We start from the raw sequence: 21,536 nt of genomic DNA, 5'->3' as shown, positions 1-21,536 counted from the left end.
CTGCAATGCTCACAAGTTAACCGCAGGATATCATAGTGCATCGTCACCCTCTGGTTAACAACTAATATAAACAGACTTATAGAACATTTGAAAGAGCAAAAAGCAAGAGTAACACACTTAATATAAAATCACAGTGGCTGCTCCCAAAGCTTTAAATAAATAAAAAATACCGCTCATAATAAAATATCCTGTTGAACCAACACAAACTGTGATATAGAGCACATGTTGGTAAGTGAAATTATTCAACAAATCTTAAAAGAATAATTTAAGTCCTCTTGCTTCTTTTCAAGAATAAAAATACTACAAATTAGTAATTAGCAATTAGTAAGGCAAAAATAAAAAAATGAGGATCTGCTTGCTTTGTAGGCAAAAATTAATCCCCTAATTTTACCCCTAAGTATATCAATGGTAAAAAAGAGAGAATTAAATAATTTGGTTATAAAGGGCTAATAAAACGCTATGTGCTTAATCAGTTCATTTGTTCAGTGTATACGATACCACTGTATACAAGAACCACTTGTTTGGGGCGCAGATGGCTTAGCTCTATTAAGTCAATGGCTGGCATGAGATATGGTACTTGAAGGTTTACTCAAAGTTAATGTGAACAAGGCACCAGGTCCTGATAGAATATACCCTTGAGTGCATATAGAGCTTGGTTCTGTTTTAGCCATTGTAAGCAATGTTTTCAGATGACACAATATTATGCAGACCAATTAGTTCCATCCAGAATGCAACAGGATCTGGACAAACTGGCACTCTGGGACAAAGTCACATTAAGCATATAAGTAGCTTATATGCTTATAAGCTACTTATATGCTTAATGTGACTTTGTTAGGCAAAACCATGATAGAGAAGGAACTAGGGGTACTCGTAGATAATCAATTTAGCTGTAGCTAGCGGCTGCAAGTGCAGGGGTGCTGCTGTCATGAGGTGAGCCGAGAAACTCAACTCAGACAGTAGCGTCCCTAAAAGTTACCAGGGGCATCAAAAAGCCGCTCCTGGTAACTTTAAGAGCCAAACAGGGCAAACAAGATTTTGAGCTGTATTAAAAGGTGTTTTGAATTATGAGAGAAGAGGTAATTCTTTCCTTTACAAAGCATTGGTAAGGCCTTATATGGAATATGCAGTGCAGTCTTGGCCTTAAGTACTCAAATGGGATATTGTTGCTTTTAAGAGAGTCCAAAGATTGTTTACAATGTAGACAGAGATGTTGGCATCCGTGGAGATTAGAAAAAAGGAGGTTCCATCAAAATATTTGAAAATATTTTTTACAGTGAATGCTGTGAAGTTGTGGACTTATCTCCGTGAAGTTGGTGTACTGGCAAATACATTAGATAATGTAAAAAGGGTTGGATGGCTTTTTAGGAAGCAAGAAAATATAGGGTTACTGAAATTATTTTTTAGCAGGGAATTATTATTGGAAGGCATTATTTTCCCTCTGAGGCAAATTGGAAAGGCTTTAGATTTTTTGGACCAAAAGTTTGAACTCAGTGGATCAACCTAAATTACTGTGTTACTTTGTATGTAATTAACTGCATATTTTTAAGATCTAATAAACATTGAAATACACTGTTGGCAAGCATATAGAATGTGTTTAACCATTGCTGGACAACAAAGTAAAGCAGATTACATTGATAAGGCAAAAGTCTATGGGACTCCTATGGGACTGTCTTACCTAGTTTGTGTGCTACAGGAAATATTTGCAAGAAACACATTTCTTGTCCCACCCCCCCACACCTGCTTTTGTACAGTTCCTCGTCAAATGTAGTATGTTTAAAGAGGACTATTATTTGTATTTTTTTTTCCACAAAAAATGTTTTAAAAGGTTTTTTACTAAGCAGAAAGTGTCCACTATTAGAATTAATCATACACATTTACATTTTCTTACCTGTGTCCACAAATTTGACCATAGATTGTAATTGTAATTGATCTTGGAGCAAGCGCTTACATTTTGTTATGAAAACAAAAATGTGAAAATTCAAATAGTGAGGCCCCTCCAGGCACTCTAGACCTAGGGGCTCATTTACTTACTCACGAACGGGCCAAATGCGTCCGATTGCGTTTTTTTCGTAATGATCAGTATTTGGCGATTTTTCGGAAAATTGCCGCGACTTTTTCGTTGCCATTCCGAATGTTGCGCAAAATCTGGCTATTTTTTCGTAGCGTTAAAACTTGCGCGAAAAGTCGCCCCTTTTTCGTAGCCATTCCGAATGTTGCGCAAAATGTTGCGATTTTTTCGTAGCGTTAAAACTTGCGCGAAAAGTCGTGACTTTTTCGCAGCTTTCGCCCGAGTACGAAACATTCGGATTCATTCAAGCTTCAGTATGGTGACTTTTCTTAGGCCAGGTTGGAGCTGCAGGGTGCCATTGAGTCCTATGGGAGGCTTCCAAAATCATGCTAAGTCTGAAAGTTTCGCCCGCCGCTTACAAGCGCTCAATACGAAAAAGTCGCGACAAGATACGAGCGAATCGTAATGGCTACGAAAAACTCGCGTTTTTTCGCGCAAGTCGTAATGGCTACGAAAAAACCGCAAAAAATACGAAAAAGTCACAAAATGTTCGTTTTCCAATCGGAATTTTTCCAATTCGGATTCGAGTCTTAGAAAATCAGCCCCCTAGTGTGCAAACATAATGGGAGTACCTTATCAAACAAAACAAATGTGCTACACACATTTTAAGAGTCTAGCACATAGTATTACCTTATACACAGTAAAAATATTTTTTAAAAGCAATAGATTTGTTTACTAAAGCATCTTAAAAACAACAATACATAAAGCAAAAAATGGCACCTTGCGAAAATACCCTGCATTTTTCCATCTCAACCCCGGACCAATATGCAAAGGGTTGACATTGTTCATTGTCAAAACTCCAACTTTTTTTTTTTAGAACAGGGAATCTAATGCAGAGAATATCAGCAAAATATCAGTATCACTTTAAAACTCCAATTGAGTAACTATAAATTAAAGTAGTGACTTATGAACAATATGAATATTGTTTTTCCTAAACAGCAATACATTTATCTGTAATAGTAAGCAAACATATCAAACTGAGATCTAAATTCACAGGGCATAGAGAAGCCTGCTTTAAATGTAACATATAGGGACTATCCTTATCTGTAAATAAATTTATGTGATGTGATACAATAATAAATCTTTTCTGTTCAGCACCACAGAATGAGTAATAGGACTGGGAAAGACGAAGTTCTTAAAGGTTATTAATGCTTCAGGAACTGATTTTGTGGCAGGTAAAACTTAATGAGCACCCTTTTAATAACTTTTCTTAAAGGAGAAGGAAAGGTATAATCACTGGGGGGGTGCCAAAATGTAACCACTTAACACCTCATAACCCAGGCCAGTGCCCCTGTCAGCAGAAATGAGCGAGTGATTCTCTTCCTTTTTCTGTCTTTGTGCCGCTTGCGCATGCACAGTAGAGTGAAAAGGCAAAAAAAGATGGCTTTTTCACTGTACAGCACATGTGCCGGCCCCAGGCCTGTGCAGTTTTCTGCTGACAGGGGCACTGACCCAGGGTCTTAGGTAAGTGATTACAATTACTGGGGGTGCCTTACAATTGATGTGCTTTGTGCTTTTGAAGTAACCTCACAATAACTGTATTACACCCTCCTTAGGCACATTATCTAGCTCTAAACTCTGCTCTACTAATCCAGAACTACACATATTCCTTATAAATTTGCAAAGGAAACTTTTAATTATATTGTAGATACTTAGGGAATCTAAACTACAAAATAAATTGACTTACTCAAAGGGGCAAAAAATGTGTTAGAAATACTAAAAAGATTAATTAAAGTTTATCTAGTATAAATAAATCTAAAGCAACTGGCCTTGTTAAGTAATCATTGAAGATGTTTCACTACTCATCCGAGCAGCATCTTTAGTTCAACTGATTGGTATGGGAAGTCCTCAGCATATATACTCTTCCACAATCACAATGGCACTTTGTAACTCTTCAGAAGTTATAGTTATCAAAATATTTTTGAAATGTTGTCTGCTAGTTACTTAATCAAATCAAACAAGACCTATGTTTACCTTCTCAACAGCAACCTAGAGCACACTAAGCACTGCGCATATTCAGACTCAATGATGCTCAAAAGATGGTATGCTCTTTTGTTAAACTTTGATGGTCTGGATCATTACATTATAAGGCTGAACCTCTGGGCTGCTATATTAAGTTCAATAAGTACAGACTTACTACATTATTAGAGTTTTCGTTCTTAAATATTTTGGCAAAGCAATCTGGATAACTATATGTGATGGATTGGCTCTTTTAATAATATCTGTTATATCTAATCTGTTATATGTTAATCGTGTATGTTTTAAGTCTATACTCAAATTATTCTTTTAATAGCAGTGTTTATAATAAACTGTAAAAGAGCTGTAAACAGGGTCGTTAAAAATTCCTGTCTGGAAAGCACCACTTCAATGCCCTTGGGATGCTGTTATGATGAGATTATTAGCCAGGGAATAAAAAAGCACTTTTGCTGAATATGTGGGTGGCTAAATTAGTGTTTTCCTAGCTTCAGATAAAGGGGGCAAATGGGAAAAGGGCTTTACTTATTGATTCTCTGGAAGTGAAGTTTTTAGTGATAAAAGGGGGATACCTTTGAATTCCTACCAGACCATTCAGACAGATTTGTCTGACATGAATTATAACTTTTACCATCCAATTTTACCAGCTTTAGCAAGCCTTTATAATTTGTAAATAGCTTTAGTAAGGTCAGAAAAGCAACAGGTACAAACTGACAGAGGTGATCTGTGCTTGCAATTTTCTATTTTCATTATAGATGCTAATTAAGGCTACAAATATTGTGCATTTAATTAAACTACTATGAAAATATGAGAGATATGATTAGTTGATTAGTGTTTTCAAAGAGACAGTTAGAAACTCTTTGCCTGCTGTCATATGCATCATTTCAAGGAAAAATAAAGTGCATTTTAGTAAAAAAAAAGTAGAGTGTTGTCTGTGTTTACACTCTGAAATATTAGCCTTCAGAAAAATGTATAGAAAAAGCTTAATATATACACAGTACAAAGGGCATTTATACTAATGAGGGGACCCACTGATAACAGGGATATTCAGCCCAGCTTTCATCAATAAAACATAAAGGGCAAAAATTCCAGCAGCACAAAAGACAACCCATAATGTTGCTTTGAGAAATGAAGTCCGGCTCCGTACAAAGGTGCAGGGTCCCATTATGCTGAGAAGGGCTGTACTAACTGTCAAAGTGTACACAATGGAGATGCTTGTGTTCAATGCAACAATCTTTCCAAATTTGGCAAAAGGGGCTATGATGCAAAAGAATAGTGGGATGGTAGATATAATGGTTGTTAGTGCGCTGGATACAATGGCAACACCAACATGGCGGACTGCTTCCAATGCTCTCCACTGACGGCACGCAAGTGGATCCTGACAGAGAACAAATAAAAATATTATATTAGTAATGAATACATTCTAAGAGATATAGGAAACAAAGCAAGCAAGTACAGACACTTTAATAATAACAATCTGCGCAGGGTACCACAGTGGGTATATCTTGCACCAAATCCACTATTTTAAGTTCCGGCCAAACCCTAAATCCTTTGCAAACAGAATCTGAATTCTAATTTGCATATGTAAATTAGGATAAGGAAACGTTCATGGGAACCGTGTGCTTTGCGCATGATAAAAAATTTTCAACTTCTGTGTTTATTTGAAAAAAAGTCATGTGATTTTAAGGATTCAGATTCGGTACTGCTGAAAAAGGCTGAATCTCAAACAGAATCCTGGATTTGGTGCATCCCTAATCTTGTCAGCATAATTTTTGTCTATTTGATCCACAGACCATACGTTGGCTGGCCTTTATCGTATCTGACTGTACAATTGCTCATACATATGGAAGGCCAGAAACTACTGTTTAGTACAGTGAAGCCAGATGCCTGAACAAGAAGCCTAAAAAGGAAGTAAAGAGGAGTTTTGACTACTTTTACCTACTCATACATTGATGAACCATGTATTTGCTGACAAAGTGCCTCATGCACATTTTCAGTATGATCAAATCACGACAGTAGTGCCAGTAGTGCCCATCTAGACAGAAGATCTATTGTCAAAAGCAGCCAAAATGCCAACCAAAATGTATCTTTATTCATCCTAATACATTAACATTTATCTCCCTATACCCTATGGTAAAAGTTCTGTCCTGTGACTAAACCAACATGCTAAACTCCTATAGTACTCATCATCATAGACAACAAAAAAATGTTGCTATGCAAAAATTGAAGCAGAGAAACAAAGGTATTTTGGTTAGTAAATATTTATTTGTAAGGTATAATTTCTTAAGTAAAAGAAGTTATTTTAAGGGGACTAAAAGAAAACAGTATTGAAAAACCAAAAATATAAAATACAACTTCAGAAGATGGTCTCACTATCGTCAATCATTTCTCACCTCATTCAGGTGCTGTGGGAGTTTTTCCCCTGCTAGGAGATATCCTTCCACCAAATGGACGCAGTAATCTACCGAGGAGCCAACAAGGATAGATAGGGAAATTGCTTCAACTGCACCCATTTCCCACCCAAGCCAATACATGATGGCCACTACCAGACAGACAACGCCTAAACATAAAAAAAAAATACATGTAATGTTATAATCATCCATTATGATTGCAATTATTATGTATAACAATCATTTAGTAGGAAAATCAACTGGACTTGCTGTATTTTTTCTTTTGTAGACATTTTCTAGTCATCCAACCCTGGAAATTTGCTGTGTAGCATAACAAGCATGGGGTCAGAGACCTCATGGAGGTAAGTTGTTGATTGTAATAGCATCAACATGATTACTCAGTACAAGTACATTAGAGGGGATTATAGGCAGATAGGGGATGTTCTTTTTTCCCATAAAAACAATCAACGCACCAGAGGTCACCTTTTTTGATTAGAGGAACAGAGCTTCTATTTGAAGCAGCGTAGGTGGTTTTTCACGGTAAGGGCAGTGAGGTTGTGGAATGCCCTTCCTAGAGATGTGGTAATGGCAGATTCTGTTAATGCCTTTAAGAGGGGCCTGGATGAGTTCTTGAACAATCAGAATATCCAAGGCTATTGTGATACTAATATCTACAGTTAGTATTAGTGGTTGTATATATAGTTTATGTATGTGAGTGTATAGATTGGTAGGTGTGGGTTGTGTGTGCTGGGTTTACTTGGATGGGTTGAACTTGATGGACTCTGGTCTTTTTTCAACCCTATGTAACTATGTAACTATTGCATACAATAGATGTTGCATCCCCCGACCTCTATTCAAACTTGTTTTTTCCATTTTCACATGTCCAAAATATAAACTTAGCAGTCTTCAAACGTGTGTCCTTTTTCCTTTAGATGTATGTACACAGTCCTGACCAGAGGAGCTGGATCTTCTGTGCTGCGTGTTGGTGTAACTGTTTCTCCCGCATACAAGTCAAAGTTATTCTGTTACAATATTATTCTTCTTATACTTTGAGATTGGGTCTTTTGTGTAATCCAGTTGCGGCCTCAGTGTTTTGCTGGGTTTCAAACAGACCTAGATGCAGTGTCTATTCAAGATATTTTTCATTTTTTTCAAAGACTCGTGCTAGATAAAGGAGGGTCAAGTTCTTTTACCCTGTCCTGTTTTCTACCTTCACCAGTAGTTTTGTGTTATTGCTTTTCCTTCTTCTGGTTTTAATGAATCTGAGATGTTCCAACTCTTTCGCCTTAGTCTCTGTGCTGGTGAGGATCTGGTCTGCTCTTTGGTGAAGAGTTCTTATAACCCACAGTTATAGCAGATACTGGTCCATGTGGGTAGGTTTCCTGTAGACCTCTATTTTCAGCTTTCCACCTTCTCTGACTCTTACCAAGTAGTCCAAAAAAAGCCAGTATTATCTTCCATATCTTACGTGTAAACCTGAAATTGTGGTCAACTGTGTTAATTTGTTCAGTAAAAGTCTGTACCTTGTGTGTGTGCATGTATCTTAACCCAGGTGTCGTCCACATATCTGAACCAATGACTGGATGTGATTCCTTAGAAGTGGGGGCTGTCACATATGATGCTGTTTTGGCACCTCTCTCTGTACGGTTTAATAACACTTCGTATCACCAATCATGCTAATACAGTCAGCACTTTACCGCTGTGAGGTCTCTAACCCCATGCTGCTGCTAATGCTAAACAGATTATGCAAATTGGAGCAAGATTACATGTTATTTAACTTCAGAAGGGGCTTTGTAAAAGTAATTCTGAACAGAGAACTCCAATTGGATAATTAGCAAAACATCCTTATGATGATAAAAAAAACAGCAAGTCCAGTTGATTTGACTTATTACTATAGATATACCATGATCTGGTATGACCATGAAAACCTTTACAAGTTTTAGTGTGCATCACACAATTTTTGTATTTGTAAATAAATTATAAAGCAGGGTGCCACCAACAAATCACAAATATTGATTCAGAACAAAATTAAGCTTTTTACAGCATGCAATAATGTTTCAAATTAAATAACTTACTGTTCAAGTTAGGGGCAATAGAAAAGGAGGAGGAGTGTGTCTGTTCGTTAAGCAGGAATTAAAAGCAAATATTAAGGAGGAATTGATGGGGGTAACAGAGGGAGCTGAATCCTTATGGGTTGAGCTTCTCACAGATAGTAAAGAATCTACCAAATTAATTGTAGGGGTATGCTATAGACCCCCTACAGTAAGCGAAGAGGAGGAGGCTCAGCTCCTGTTGCAAATAGAAAAGGCTGCTAGTTTGGGGCAAGTGATAATAATGGGGGATTTTAATTATCCTGATATTGACTGGAGCTATAGTACTGCCAGGACAGTAAATGGGAACAAGTTTATAAACTTGCTGCATGACAACTTTATGTCACAGGTTGTTGAGGAGCCAACCAGGACCCATGCTATATTGGATCTAGTGTTCTCTAACCACCCAGAACATACAGCAAATCTGCAAGTGGTTGAACCCTTTGGTAACAGTGACCATAATGTTATTTTATTTGATGTTCGGTGGAGGAAACAAATTTACACTGGGGCAACAAAGACACTGAATTTTAGAAAAGCAAATTTTACCCCCATAAGGGCAGCACTTCAGGGCATAGATTGGGGCATATTGGGGCATTATGTTTTCTGATAAAAACACAGAGAAAAAATGGTTATCATTTAAAATAATATTAAATCATTACTGTTCTCAATTTATTCCATTAATAAGAAAAAGTAGAAGTGTTAATAATCACCCTATGTGGCTTAACTCCGAGGTAACAAAGTTAATAGGGAAAAAACAGAAAGCTTTTGAGAAATATATGTCAGAGGGGACAGTAGCTGCATTTAATGAATATAAACACTATAACAAGTGTTGTAAAACAGCAATCCGGAAGGCTAAGATAGAAAATGAGGAGCGCATTACGGCAGAGGCCAAGACTAACCCCAAAAAGTTATACTTGTAGTTAGGCAGGTTAGGTATAGGCATTATGGTTGAACTTGATGGACGTATGTCTTTTTTCAACCCAACTTACTATGTTACTATGTTATTTAAATATATTAATAATAAAAAGATACAATTTGAGGGTGTGGCCCCATTGAGTTATAGTAACAATATAGTTACAGCAGATACAGAAAAGGCAGATGTGCTTAACCAGTTCTTTTCTTCTGTGTATACAGTAGAGGAGCCAGAGTGCCAAGTCCCACCCAATAGCTGCACTGTTGCCTCAGCTCCAACTACGCAGTGGTTGACACAGGATATGGTGCTTAAAGGGTTACACAAGATAAATGTGAACAAGGCACCTGGGCCAGATGGAATACACCCTCGGGTACTGAGAGAGCTAGGGTCAGATTTACAGTGGCCTTTGTTTCTGATATTCTCAGGCTCTCTTTCATCAGGTATGGTACCTAGGGATTGGAAGAAGGCTAATGTCGTTCCTATATTTAAAAAGGGAGTAAGATCTCAGCCTAGCAATTATAGGCAGCAATCAGCATGGCTTTATGAAGGACAGGTCACGTCAGACCAATTTAATTGCTTGTTATGATGAGGTGAGTAAGACGCTGGACAGTGGGGATGCAGTAGATTTAATCTATTTGGATTTTGCCAAAGCATTTGATACTGTTCCCCACAAATGACTGCTTTCTAAACTAAGGTCTATTGGTCTTAGAGAAGTTGTTTGCACATGGGTAGGAAACTGGCTACAGGATCGGGTATAGAGGGTGGTTGTTAATGGCACATTCTCTACTTGGAGTAAGATTCTCAGTGGGGTCCCTCAGGGTTCTGTACTGGGTCCACTTTTGTTTAACTTCATAATTCATAAGTGACTTAGGGGAGGGTATTATAAGTAATATATCAGTGTTTGCAGATGACACAAAACTCTGCAGACCAGTCAATTCTATCCAGGATGTGGCATCCTTGCAGCAGGATCTTGACCAACTGGCAATCTGGGCGGCTAAGTGGCAGATGAGATTTAATGTGGATAAATATAAGGTCATGCACCTGTGATGTAAAAATATGCAAACCACTTATACCCTTAATGGGACTGCACTAGGCAAATCCATAATGGAGAAGGACCTTGGAGTCCTTGTAGATAATAAAGTTGGCTGTAGCAAGCAATGCCAGGCAGCAGCTGCAAGGGCAAACAAGGTTTTGAGCTGTATTAAAAGGGATATAGATTCACGGGAGGAGGGGGTTATTCTTCCCCTTTACAGAGCGCTGGTAAGGCCCAATCTAGAATATGCTGTTCAGTTTTGGTCTCCAGTGCTCAAACGGGACATTATTGAGTTAGAGAGGGTCCAGAGAAGGGCAACTAAGCTGGTAAAGGGTATGGAAAGTCTCAGTTATGAAGAAAGACTGGCCAAGTTGGGTCTGTTTACACTGGAGAAGAGGCACTTAAGAGGTGACATGATAACTATGTATGAATATATAAGGGCATCATATAATAACCTCTCTAATGCTTTATTTAACAGTAGGTCCTTCCAAGGGACACAAGGGCACCCACTCCGTTTAGAAGAAGGGAGGTTCCGTTTAAATATTCGGAAAGGATTTTTTTACTGTGAGAGCTGTGAAGTTGTTTAGATCTTCTTTAACCATAAAAAAGAGACTCAGGTCAAAATATATTAACTAAGGAATATTAATATTAATAAAAAAAACAAAGTATATATCATGTAACTGAAGTAAGGATATTAATATTATTTATTGTTCTATAAGTAACCATTTCAAGGACTTCTGTTTACCTAAGATAGTAAGCAGTACTGGCAGCAGCAGCAAAACATGAGTGGTAAAGATAGCTACAGCACCCACACAAATAAGAAGGGACAGAATGAGTCCATTCAGGGCACTCTGTACTCCTGAAAAGAAAAAAAAAGTCAGCACAGCACAATAGTCAGTACAGCCTAGAAAGAGAAATGTCTGGTACATTATGTTCATGAGTATATGTAACTTAATAACAATGGGCTGTTGCTTTGTGATTTATTCAGTTGTCACAAAACTATGAAAGGTGCAGAATGAACAATGGCAGTCTTCTAGAACAATAAAAGATGCCTGTAACATTGAAGCCTAATTTCATGTTACATCTACAAAGAGCTCATGCAGACACATATTCTTTATACTTGAGAACGGGCTAGGCCAGATACAGGTACACGTAGTGTGTGCTTTCACTGCTTCAATTAAAATAGCTGTTTTTTACGATATTTTTATTTCTCATTTTGCTTCTGAATTAGAAAAATCTGCATCCAGTGTTACCCTGCACATTTTGAAGACTATATTAGTTATCATTTCAAGCTAACAAAATTAACAAATGTAATTAACAAAATTAAACATCCAAACAGCATTTTAAAAAAAAAAATCCCTGCCCAGTCCTGCCCTATAATAACCAGTAGTTTACCAAGGCTTTTACAAGATTTAATAGTATGAATATATTTGTCTTTGTAAATAATCACATTTCATACAGGAAACAATACCACGACTTTGTGAGATGCTAGGAATTCTATCCTCCAAGAGCTTTAGGAATTTACTATCAAGTTGCAAAAAAAGTGCTAATAAAAATTCAGTCAAAAATGAATCTTCATTCTGATAGCTGGCTATACAAGGCTATATATACCTATATTAATGATAGGCCCTTTTCCCAATAAATAAACCATACCTCCCAACATTTTGAAAATGGAAAGAGGGACAAAAATAAACATAACGTGGGGAAAGTTTTTGACTAATTTTTGCAACCACACCCCCCCCTAAATACCACTCCCATTTGACTAAATTTGGCAGCTTATTTAAAGTTTGAACACATTTCTGGGGGTTTTGGGGTCTTGTTTTATGTGTTATTATTGCAAGTCTCAGTTCCCCCAAGAGACATATTTAGGTTATTAGTTGCAATTGTATCTAAATGCAGGCGTAGCTTTTTAAGTTTTCAGGGCTCTCTGCCAAAACCTACTTATTTAATTAAATGTGTGAAACAATGTTTCTAAGTGCAGGTAAAGCTCATTAAGATTTCTGGGCTCTCTGCCAAAAGCTACTCTTTTATTAAAGGGAAATGAGGGACTTTTCAGTAAGAATCCGGGACCGCGGGTTGAGCTTTCAAAAGAGGGTCTGTCCCACGAAAATCGGGATAAACAGCTTTGCCTCAGCAGAATCTTGGTGTGGTGTTAGGTATCACAGAGAGTCATGAGTTGAGCATATTAGCATGCTTAATAATGTAATTTTCCTACATTACTTTACGCAGTTGTGTTTTACTTGCTGCAGGAAAGTTATACATTTTTGATAAATGTGACACTTTGGATTAAGGCTAAAGAGAAAAAGGCAAATCAGAATAGATGTCTGTCCTAACCATAATTGTAAAAAGCATGGTGCAGTGCAGAGTTGAAATCCTTGTGCAGTAAATTCTGGAAGGAAATGTCTACAGATGCAATATTGTTTTTAAGCTTGCTTTTATTATACAGTGATTTTTATTTGTTTTTCTTATTTGTCCAGTCACTTATGATGAAGGCATAGTAGGGTAATATCTAGTTTTATAGCAATATAGGTTATACTTGACCATAGAAATAATATAGCATATGAACACTCTCTTTTCATGAAAATTAAAGAGGTTACAGAGGCAAAAAAAAGCCTGAAAACATATTTTTGGTTTAGTTAAGATAAAAAAGTAGACATGCAAATTAGAGAGAAGCTTTCTTCAGACACATCAGTAATAGCAAAGCTACTGCACAACACCAACATCGGTGCTTAAAATATAAATGATGTCTGAAGCACAAAAATGTTGGCTCAACTAGCTTCCAAAAATTACAGTTTTGTGAGGTTTGAAAAATCATATCAAATTTGATGACATAATTTAAGCTCACTAAAACATTTGATGCTTGCTGTCAAAAACAAGTTAACTGCAATCCTTTCTAAAGACTTGTCACTTGCCTACTATCTCCATGAAAATCTGTTTCCAGTGTTCGCATGTTTGAAATCCGTGTTTTAAGGCAGAGTCTGCAGGGAGAAGAAGAAGCTGCTCTTGTAGAAATGACTCCCATTTTAAGTAATCTTTGTATGTCTGGAAGGAAGATTTGCCCTTGTAGGTTGTCTGCAAAGAAACATACATAATTTATTAGGCAGATGCTATGTACAGTGGCAGCTGATAGATCTGTTAGCAACAGTCAGTTCATGCATGCTTTTTACTGAAATACTAGTATGGGCAGTGAATGTAATCTAGTTTACTAAAACATTTAATACAGTATACCACACAGAAGGTTAGTGATTAAATTACAGAATATTGGTGTGGAATATAATCTTTGTACTTAAAAAGAGAACTTGGATAAAAGATAGATTACAAAGATAGTGGCATATGTATTATTTTCTAACTGAACCAGTGTTGTTAGTGGCGTACAGCAGGGGTCAGTCCTTGGCCCTTTGCTTTTTCAATTTTGTATTAATGACCTTAAGGATGCCATTGAAATTACTGTCTTTATTTTTGCTAGTGATTTCTAAATTGTGCAAAAATATAAGTTGGAAAACTGGGTAGCAAAATGGAAAAGGAGGTTCAATGTTAATAAGTGCAAGGTTAACATTTTGGTAGAAATAAATGCGAGTTATTATCCAAGTCATGTGATGATCTTTTAAAAAACATTAAATGACCAAAGAGATTTTCCAATTTTGATTGTCCACAATGATCATGTGGGGGTCTGATGCATTAAATGATGTTCAGTCATCTTTATCATCATTATCATTTATTTTTATAACACCAGCAAGTTATGCATTTTACATTCATTTATAACAGACAGGGGGTTTTTAACTAACAAGGGTTTGCACAGTAAAAAAAGGACCAGAGAGCCCAACTCGCAACAGCTTACAATCCAGGGTACTTTTGAAACCTAAGAAATATGGAAATAATTGGTGATTTATGATAAACTAATGTCTAATCAATCAAGATACATTGACTAAGCTTCCCTAAACAGGGGCGTCTTTAGGGAGTGTTTGAAAAAAGAAGAGAGAGTCTGATACTGTAGCTCAAGGCAGATAGATCAAGAGACAAACAAATCCTGAGAGAAGTCTTGCAGTCGGAAATGGGATGGAGTAGGTTGGTTGCATGAAGAAGTGTATTTTGAGATCAAAGCTGAAATATAGGGAGCAGTTTAGTTTAGACTAATGGAATATCATGACAAGATCACTAGGTTTGTGGCCAACTCGACTATTGGGACTATTAGAACTCATCTGGTGAGAAGCAAACTGTAGTATAGTGTAATGTGGGTAGCAATGTGTGGGATCACAGTAAAGCCCCTAAAAATCATGTAGGAACAGTGTGAGGGCTTGCATTGTGAGCTATTGGGGTACTATCATCACAGTGCTGACTTTGACTTACGTGCCATCGATATACTGTATGGATTTATTTAATAAAAGGTGGAAACTGTGTGCATGTCTAGTGATCCCTGGCAATCAATTTGACCAGTAAATGCTGATTTACTGGTCTGCATACAGCGTTTAAGATAGAGGGTTCAAATAAAGCACAGTCCTGTGGTAGCAGCACTTCACTGTCAACTAGAAAATTTCTTCCTGTATTAAAGTGGACCTTTCACCCAGACATAAAAGGCTGTATAATAAAGGCCCTTTTCAAATTAAACATGTAACCCAAAGTCATTTTTTTATTAACACATCCAAACCCATTATAAAAGCATTTAAAAGTCCCAGCTGTCAATAATATATTGCCTGACCCGCCTCTATGCCTAAGGCATAGGGGTGGGGCAGACAGTTACTTTCACTTTCAATTCAGAACTTCCTAGATGTCACTGCACTCCTCACATTCCCCCTCCCTTCTTACCATCTAATTTTGTAACCAGTGCATGGATATGGGTATCAGGTCCCCCCATACTGGCACAGAAACAAGATTTTAGCAGAAGGCACAGCTTGCCTTAATAACAGTGTCCACAAAATGGAGCCTGGCTGTTTTCTGCAATGGTGAATGCCAGTGCTGAAGGAAATAAGTTTAAAAAATTTTATATAGTGTAATTGAAGTTTATTTTGCTTGACAAACACAATAGAAAACAATCTGAAATTATTTCTTAGGGTGACAGGTCCGCTTTAAGTGTCATCCAAAACTACAAGAGGCATTTTCATATGTGAACCTTTAAAAGTACACTGTAATACCTACACCGACAATCAAAATGATCCAAAATGATATGCCTTGCTTGAAAAGAAACTATATTAGCCAATGTTTTCCATTGATGATTAATGAGTAAATATTTACAGAATCTTATTTTTTTTAATTCAAATCTGAAGGAGGAAGATATATAAACTACCGGAAAACTCAAGTTCTGCTCTGTTCAAGAGGTCCAAAAAGGTTATTTTTTTATGAGGAATGTTGAAAGTATATGTAGTAACTTACCCTTTTGTATTTATGTTCATACAAGATATAATCACTACTGTCTTGGAAGACAGGGTTGCTCTTTCTATTATACAAGATTTAAAGTAAAATCTTATTTATAGCGATTCTACTACATTTTGAAAGCTAGCTTATTGTAAATGTGTGTTTACATGTTAGTTTGTACTGTAGTATACTGAAAAAGTTATTTGTGTTTATGTGATTTTATAGTGCGTTAAATTGCCGATTTCATAGATTTAGTATAGAGATATATTTTGGAGTGCTCACAAAGTGCCCTGTATTTGATTTTGATGTTGCAGGAATATGCACTAGCTAGTAAATATAATAATAAAAAGTTGTTATATGAGCTAGCTAGCATTCAGAACATGGACATCAAGCTAAACTGTGTATTATTCCAAGAAAGGCGAATCTGATGCACATGCCTATGCATAAGCAAAAATAGCCAGTAATGAGGAAAGGGAAATTTGAGGAGTGCAGAAACCTAAAAGGCCATGAAAGTAAAAGTAATTGCTATGCATCAGGAAAAAAAGGTCAATGTAGCCATCTTTATCAACTTTGCAAGCAATTAGTGCCTTGTGCACACACATATTAGCATGTGATCCAATGAAATGCAATGGTCAGGTTACAGAGATCTATCAGTGAATGGGCATAGTAGTGTCTTCCCAAATAATTATTCTATTATAGGAGATGTCTTTTAACTATAAATTCTACATTGTGGTTAACAGAATGACAACAATGTACCATGTTTTAATTAAGGGAAAAAGTACATTGCTCTCAGAGTGGCACTGCTGCACCGCAGGGATGGGGTTTAAAGGTTGCCAGTGCCAACTAAATGGAAGAAATGTTAGTACTGGTGGAAAAAGGAGAGGGGCACAAGAAAGGGTGAGAGGTGTAAATACAAACCGGATTCCAAAAAAGTTGGGACACTAAACAAATTGTGAATTAAAACTGAACGCAATGATGTGGAGGTGCCAACTTCTAATATTTTATTCAGAATAGAACATAAATCACAGAACAAGAGTTTAAACTGAGAAAATGTACCATTTTAAGGGAAAAATTATGTTGATTCAGAATTTCATGGTGTCAACAAATCCCAAAAAAGTTGGGACAAGTAGCAATAAGAGGCTGGAAAAAGTAAATTTGAGCATAACGAAGAGCTGGAAGACCAACTAACACTAGTTAGGTCAATTGGCAACATGATTGGGTATAACAAGAGCTTCTCAGAGTTGCAGTGTCTCTCAGAAGCCAAGATGGGTAGAGGATCACCAATTCCCACAATGTTGCGCAGAAAGATAGTGGCAATATCAGAAAGGTGTTACCCAGCGAAAAATTGCAAAGATTTTGCATCTATCATCATCAACTGTGCATAACATCATCCGAAGATTCAGAGAATCTGGAACAATCTCTGTGCGTAAGGGTCAAGGCCGTAAAACCATACTGGATGCCCGTGATCTCAGGGCCCTTAAACGACACTGCACCACCAGGAATGCTACTGTAAAGGAAATCACAGAATGGGCTCAGGAATACTTCCAGAAACCATTGTCAGTGAACACAATCCACTGTGCCATCCGCTGTTGCCAGCTGAAACTCTACAGTGCAAAGAAGAAGTCATTTCTAAGCAAGATCCACAAGCTCAGGCGTTTTCACTGGGCCAGGGATCATTTAAAATGGAGTGTGGCAAAATGGAAGACTGTTCTGTGGTCAGACGAGTCACGATTCGAAGTTCTTTTTGGAAATCTGGGACGCCATGTCATCCGGACCAAAGAGGACAAGGACAACCCAAGTTGTTATCAACGCTCCGTTCAGAAGCCTTCATCTCTGATGGTATGGGGTTGCATGAGTGCGTGTGGCATGGGCAGCTTGCATGTCTGGAAAGGCAGCATCAATGCAGAAAAATATATTCAGGTTCTAGAACAACATATGCTCCCATCCAGGCGTCATCTCTTTCAGGGAAGACCCTGCATTTTTCAACAAGATAATGCCAGACCACATTCTGCATCATGGCTGCGTAGGAGAAGGATCCGGGTACTGAAATGGCCAGTCTGCAGTCCAGATCTTTCACCTATAGAGAACATTTGGTGAATCATAAAGAGGAAGGTGCGACAAAGAAGGCCCAAGACGATTAAACAGTTAGAGGCCTGTATTAGACAAGAATGGGAGAGCATTCCTATTCCTAAACTTGAGAAACTGGTCTCCTCGGTCCCCAGATGTCTGTTGAGTGTTGTAAGAAGAAGGGGAGATGCCACACAGTGGTGAAAATGGCCTTGTCCCAACTTTTTTGGGATTTGTTGACACCATGAAATTCTGAATCAACATATTTTTCCCTTAAAATGGTACATTTTCTCAGTTTAAACTTTTGTTCCGTGATTTATGTTCTATTCTGAATAAAATATTAGAAGTTGGCACCTCCACATCATTGCATTCAGTTTTTATTCACAATTTGTTTAGTGTCCCAACTTTTTTGGAATCCGGTTTGTATATAGAAGTAGATGAAGATACATGAGGGTTAATCATTGGCAGATTTTAATAAAGGTTTGGGGAGGCCAAGCCCCCCCAAACCAAAGAGGGGCAAAGAGGAGGAAGAAGTGAATTAGCAGCAGAAACTGTACAGAGTGCACTGGGTACAATCAGTATGCACCCAGATAAAGAAACTGTTGGGTCAAGCTAAACATTTCCCTCTCCATCCTTTCTTTTTTTCTTTTCTCCACATATTCACTTATCATATCCTATACTTTTCTGTCCTCAGTTTCCTTCTTGTCTCTTATTAGCTTATTCATGTAAAGTGTTCATGTAGCCTGTTCATTTTTTGCCCCCTATGTCTTCCATTCGCCATCTTCATTTTATCATGTGCTTTTCGCATTCTCCTCTACATTCCCTTGTTCTATTTTATATTTTGTTACCTGTCTCCTATCTCTTCTTTTGCCCCAATCCCCTCTCATTTTTACTTTGATTGCACTTGCAGGGAAGAGACTGAGGAGATGATAGGCACAGTGGCAGGGTTCAGCTGTCAAGCACATTCATTTCACTGTCCTGACCTGGTGGTTACAATATACAGTATGTGCCACAGGGTCACACTTCAGGACAGGGGGCAGCTGTGTATTGTGGATTGTAATTTGCCATTATATCCTATGTTTAAATTGGATTGCCCTGTCTCAACCATGGTATCAAGAGACAACTGCAGCCAGCAGGAGAGCAGAGCCCCAGTGGGGGGACAGACAAAATGAATAGTAGGACATGGAACATTTAATCCTACCATTTTGCCACACAGAACCTCCAGCCTTGTCCTGGAGCCGGCCCTGCTTGTGAGGTACAACCTTGCCCCTATATCTGCCCCTATCTCAAAATCTTGGGTGTGCACCAGAATGGGGGCCTGTTGCACATTCTATATAATAAATACACTGGGGATGACAGCGATTAAAGCTGGCCCAGTGAGGAGTAGAGTAACATCTAAGAACTGCAGAATGGAAAGTAAAAGCAATTGCTGTACCTAAGAGATAGAGGAGGGGAAAGCAATATATTTTTGTCAGCTGAGGTTTTTAAATTAATTTAACAGGTATGGAATAAATAAATAATAATAAATGAATAAAAATAAATGTATTTAATTTTTAGTATACAGCTTTTAATGTCTAGGTGACAGGTCCACTTAAATTCTATTTTAATGTCATCACATGGAACACTATATAGAATTGAATAAAACAGTGTGCATTAAGCCCTTGAATAAGCATTTATAATTACTGACAGAAATTCTACAGATCTTTTTTTATAATTTACAGATACAGAGAAAAAATTAAAAATGCAAAAAATACTTACTGATTCAAAGGCCATAGAGATCCACTGGACCTTTGCATCCTTCAATCCTACAGCACCATGTGAGAGCTGACCTGGAAGAAGGTTTGGTTCTGGAATGTTTTTGCATTCCGGATGTAACATTTGAAGAAAGGATGATATGCTATAACCTGGATACAAAAAAGCGGTGCTGGATAAGTAATAAAAATCCAGTGAACAGACCTAAGGGGCTGATTTACTAACCCACGAATCCGACCCGAATTGGAAAAGTTCCGACTTGAAAACGAACATTTTGCGACTTTTTCGTATGTTTTGCGATTTTTTCGGATTCTTTACGAATTTTTCGTTACCAAAACGATTTTTGCGTAAAAACGCGAGTTTTTCGTATCCATTACGAAAGTTGCGTAAAAAGTTGCGCATTTTTCGTAGCGTTAAAACTTACGCGAAAAGTTGCGCATTTTTCGCGTAAGTTTTAACGCTACGAAAAATGCGCAACTTTTTACGCAACTTTCGTAATGGATACGAAAACTCGCGTTTTTACGCAAAAATCGTATTGGTAACGAAAAATTCGTAAAGAATCCGAAAAAATCGCAAAACATACGAAAAAATCGCAAAATACCGATCATTACGAAAAAAACGCAATCAGACTCCATTCGACCCGTTCGTGGGTAAGTAAATCAGCCCCTAAAAGTTGAATGTCTATACCTTTATACATTACAATAACAGCTCTGTTCTACAGTTCAGTACTACAGCAGAATTGGCATTTTATGTAAAAGTTGAGATATTCGCCCCCAAAAAATGACTTAAACTTAACTTAAACATCGGTACTGAAAATATTAAAAAAACAAATTGGACATCTTCAATGATTCATTCTGAACATTTGTAGGATTATAAAGTTTACCATCTGCCTGTTAGAAAATTCACCAGTAAAATACTACACTCTGCAAAAATAGACATTTCATTTTGGAATTTCCTAAATGCAAGAGTTTTTTTTGTTTTAACTGAAAAATGTGCCAAAATATCTTTTGAACTGATTTACACACCAATTTGTTAATTTGTTAGGCACCCCCAATGAATATAATCCCTAATATTGCCAAAGATCTTGCTGAATATGTTCAAGATGAAACAGACACCTTTAGAAACAAGATGCTAGCGGCAAATACCACCCCTGTAATTAAAAGGCCATCACCACATTACAAACACCACCCAGCTTCAGCCATGCTACCCTGTCACAATTCTCCCTGTTCAATAAAGAGGAGACAGCTTCAATTGTCACATCCAACAACCTGCCCTCCTGACCCAATCCCATCACAAGTTATCAGCCAGTTATCATCTACACAAAAAACTCTCTTAATCCTCTTTGTTCTTTTAGCTACTATCCTATGTCTCACCTTTTATATCCCACTAAACTTTTGGAATGTCCTGTTTACAACCATTTCACCAACTTTCTTCCTACTTGACCCAATCTGGTTTCCACCCACTACATTCAACTGAGATGGCACTAAACAAAGTCTCCAATGACCTTCTGTCTAGACAATGCTGTATGCTATTACTCCTTGACCTCTCTGCTATCTTTGACACAATGGATCACCATACAGCACTTTCTGGATCTGGTTATACTTCGCTAACTGCTCATTCTCTCTCTTTTCCTTGAATAAAACTCCTCTCCACTGAACTCTCTTGCTACCCCTCAAGATTCAACTCATCAGCGACTTGGCTTTCAATACTTTCTATATGCTGATGATACCCAAATCTCTTCCTCGTGTTGATTTTTGCTCCTCTGTCATGTCTAAAGTGTTCAGCTGCCTCTCCTCTTGGATGTCTTCATACATTTTGGGAGCTATAATATTAGCATTTTAAACTTTGATAGCATCAGTTAAGTCATAGGAATGTTTCATACAGAAATAACATTCACAGC

General features: G+C 37.5%; 1 protein-coding gene across 5 annotated transcripts in view; it reads right to left on the bottom strand.

Annotated features, from left to right (window-relative positions):
• Positions 1–3,942: 3,942 nt before the first annotated feature.
• Positions 3,943–21,536, bottom strand: part of disp3.2 (dispatched RND transporter family member 3, gene 2) — a 114,566-nt gene continuing 96,972 nt past the window's right edge. For all 5 annotated transcript variants that reach the window (XM_031905829.1, XM_031905827.1, XM_031905828.1 and 2 more), the window contains 5 exons: positions 19,643–19,788; positions 13,381–13,540; positions 11,214–11,327; positions 6,436–6,602; positions 3,943–5,420 (listed from right to left, as the gene is read on the bottom strand). In XM_031905829.1, the coding sequence (XP_031761689.1) occupies positions 5,058–5,420; positions 6,436–6,602; positions 11,214–11,327; positions 13,381–13,540; positions 19,643–19,788 (950 nt within the window). In that variant the 3' untranslated portion in view covers positions 3,943–5,057. The remainder of the gene's footprint in view (positions 5,421–6,435; positions 6,603–11,213; positions 11,328–13,380; positions 13,541–19,642; positions 19,789–21,536) is intronic.

Source organism: Xenopus tropicalis, chromosome 7 (assembly GCF_000004195.4).
Source record: "Xenopus tropicalis strain Nigerian chromosome 7, UCB_Xtro_10.0, whole genome shotgun sequence".
Taxonomy (NCBI): Eukaryota; Metazoa; Chordata; class Amphibia; order Anura; family Pipidae; genus Xenopus; species Xenopus tropicalis.
Note: the sequence above shows the minus strand (reverse complement) of the source record. Positions and strands in the feature narration are given on the sequence as shown.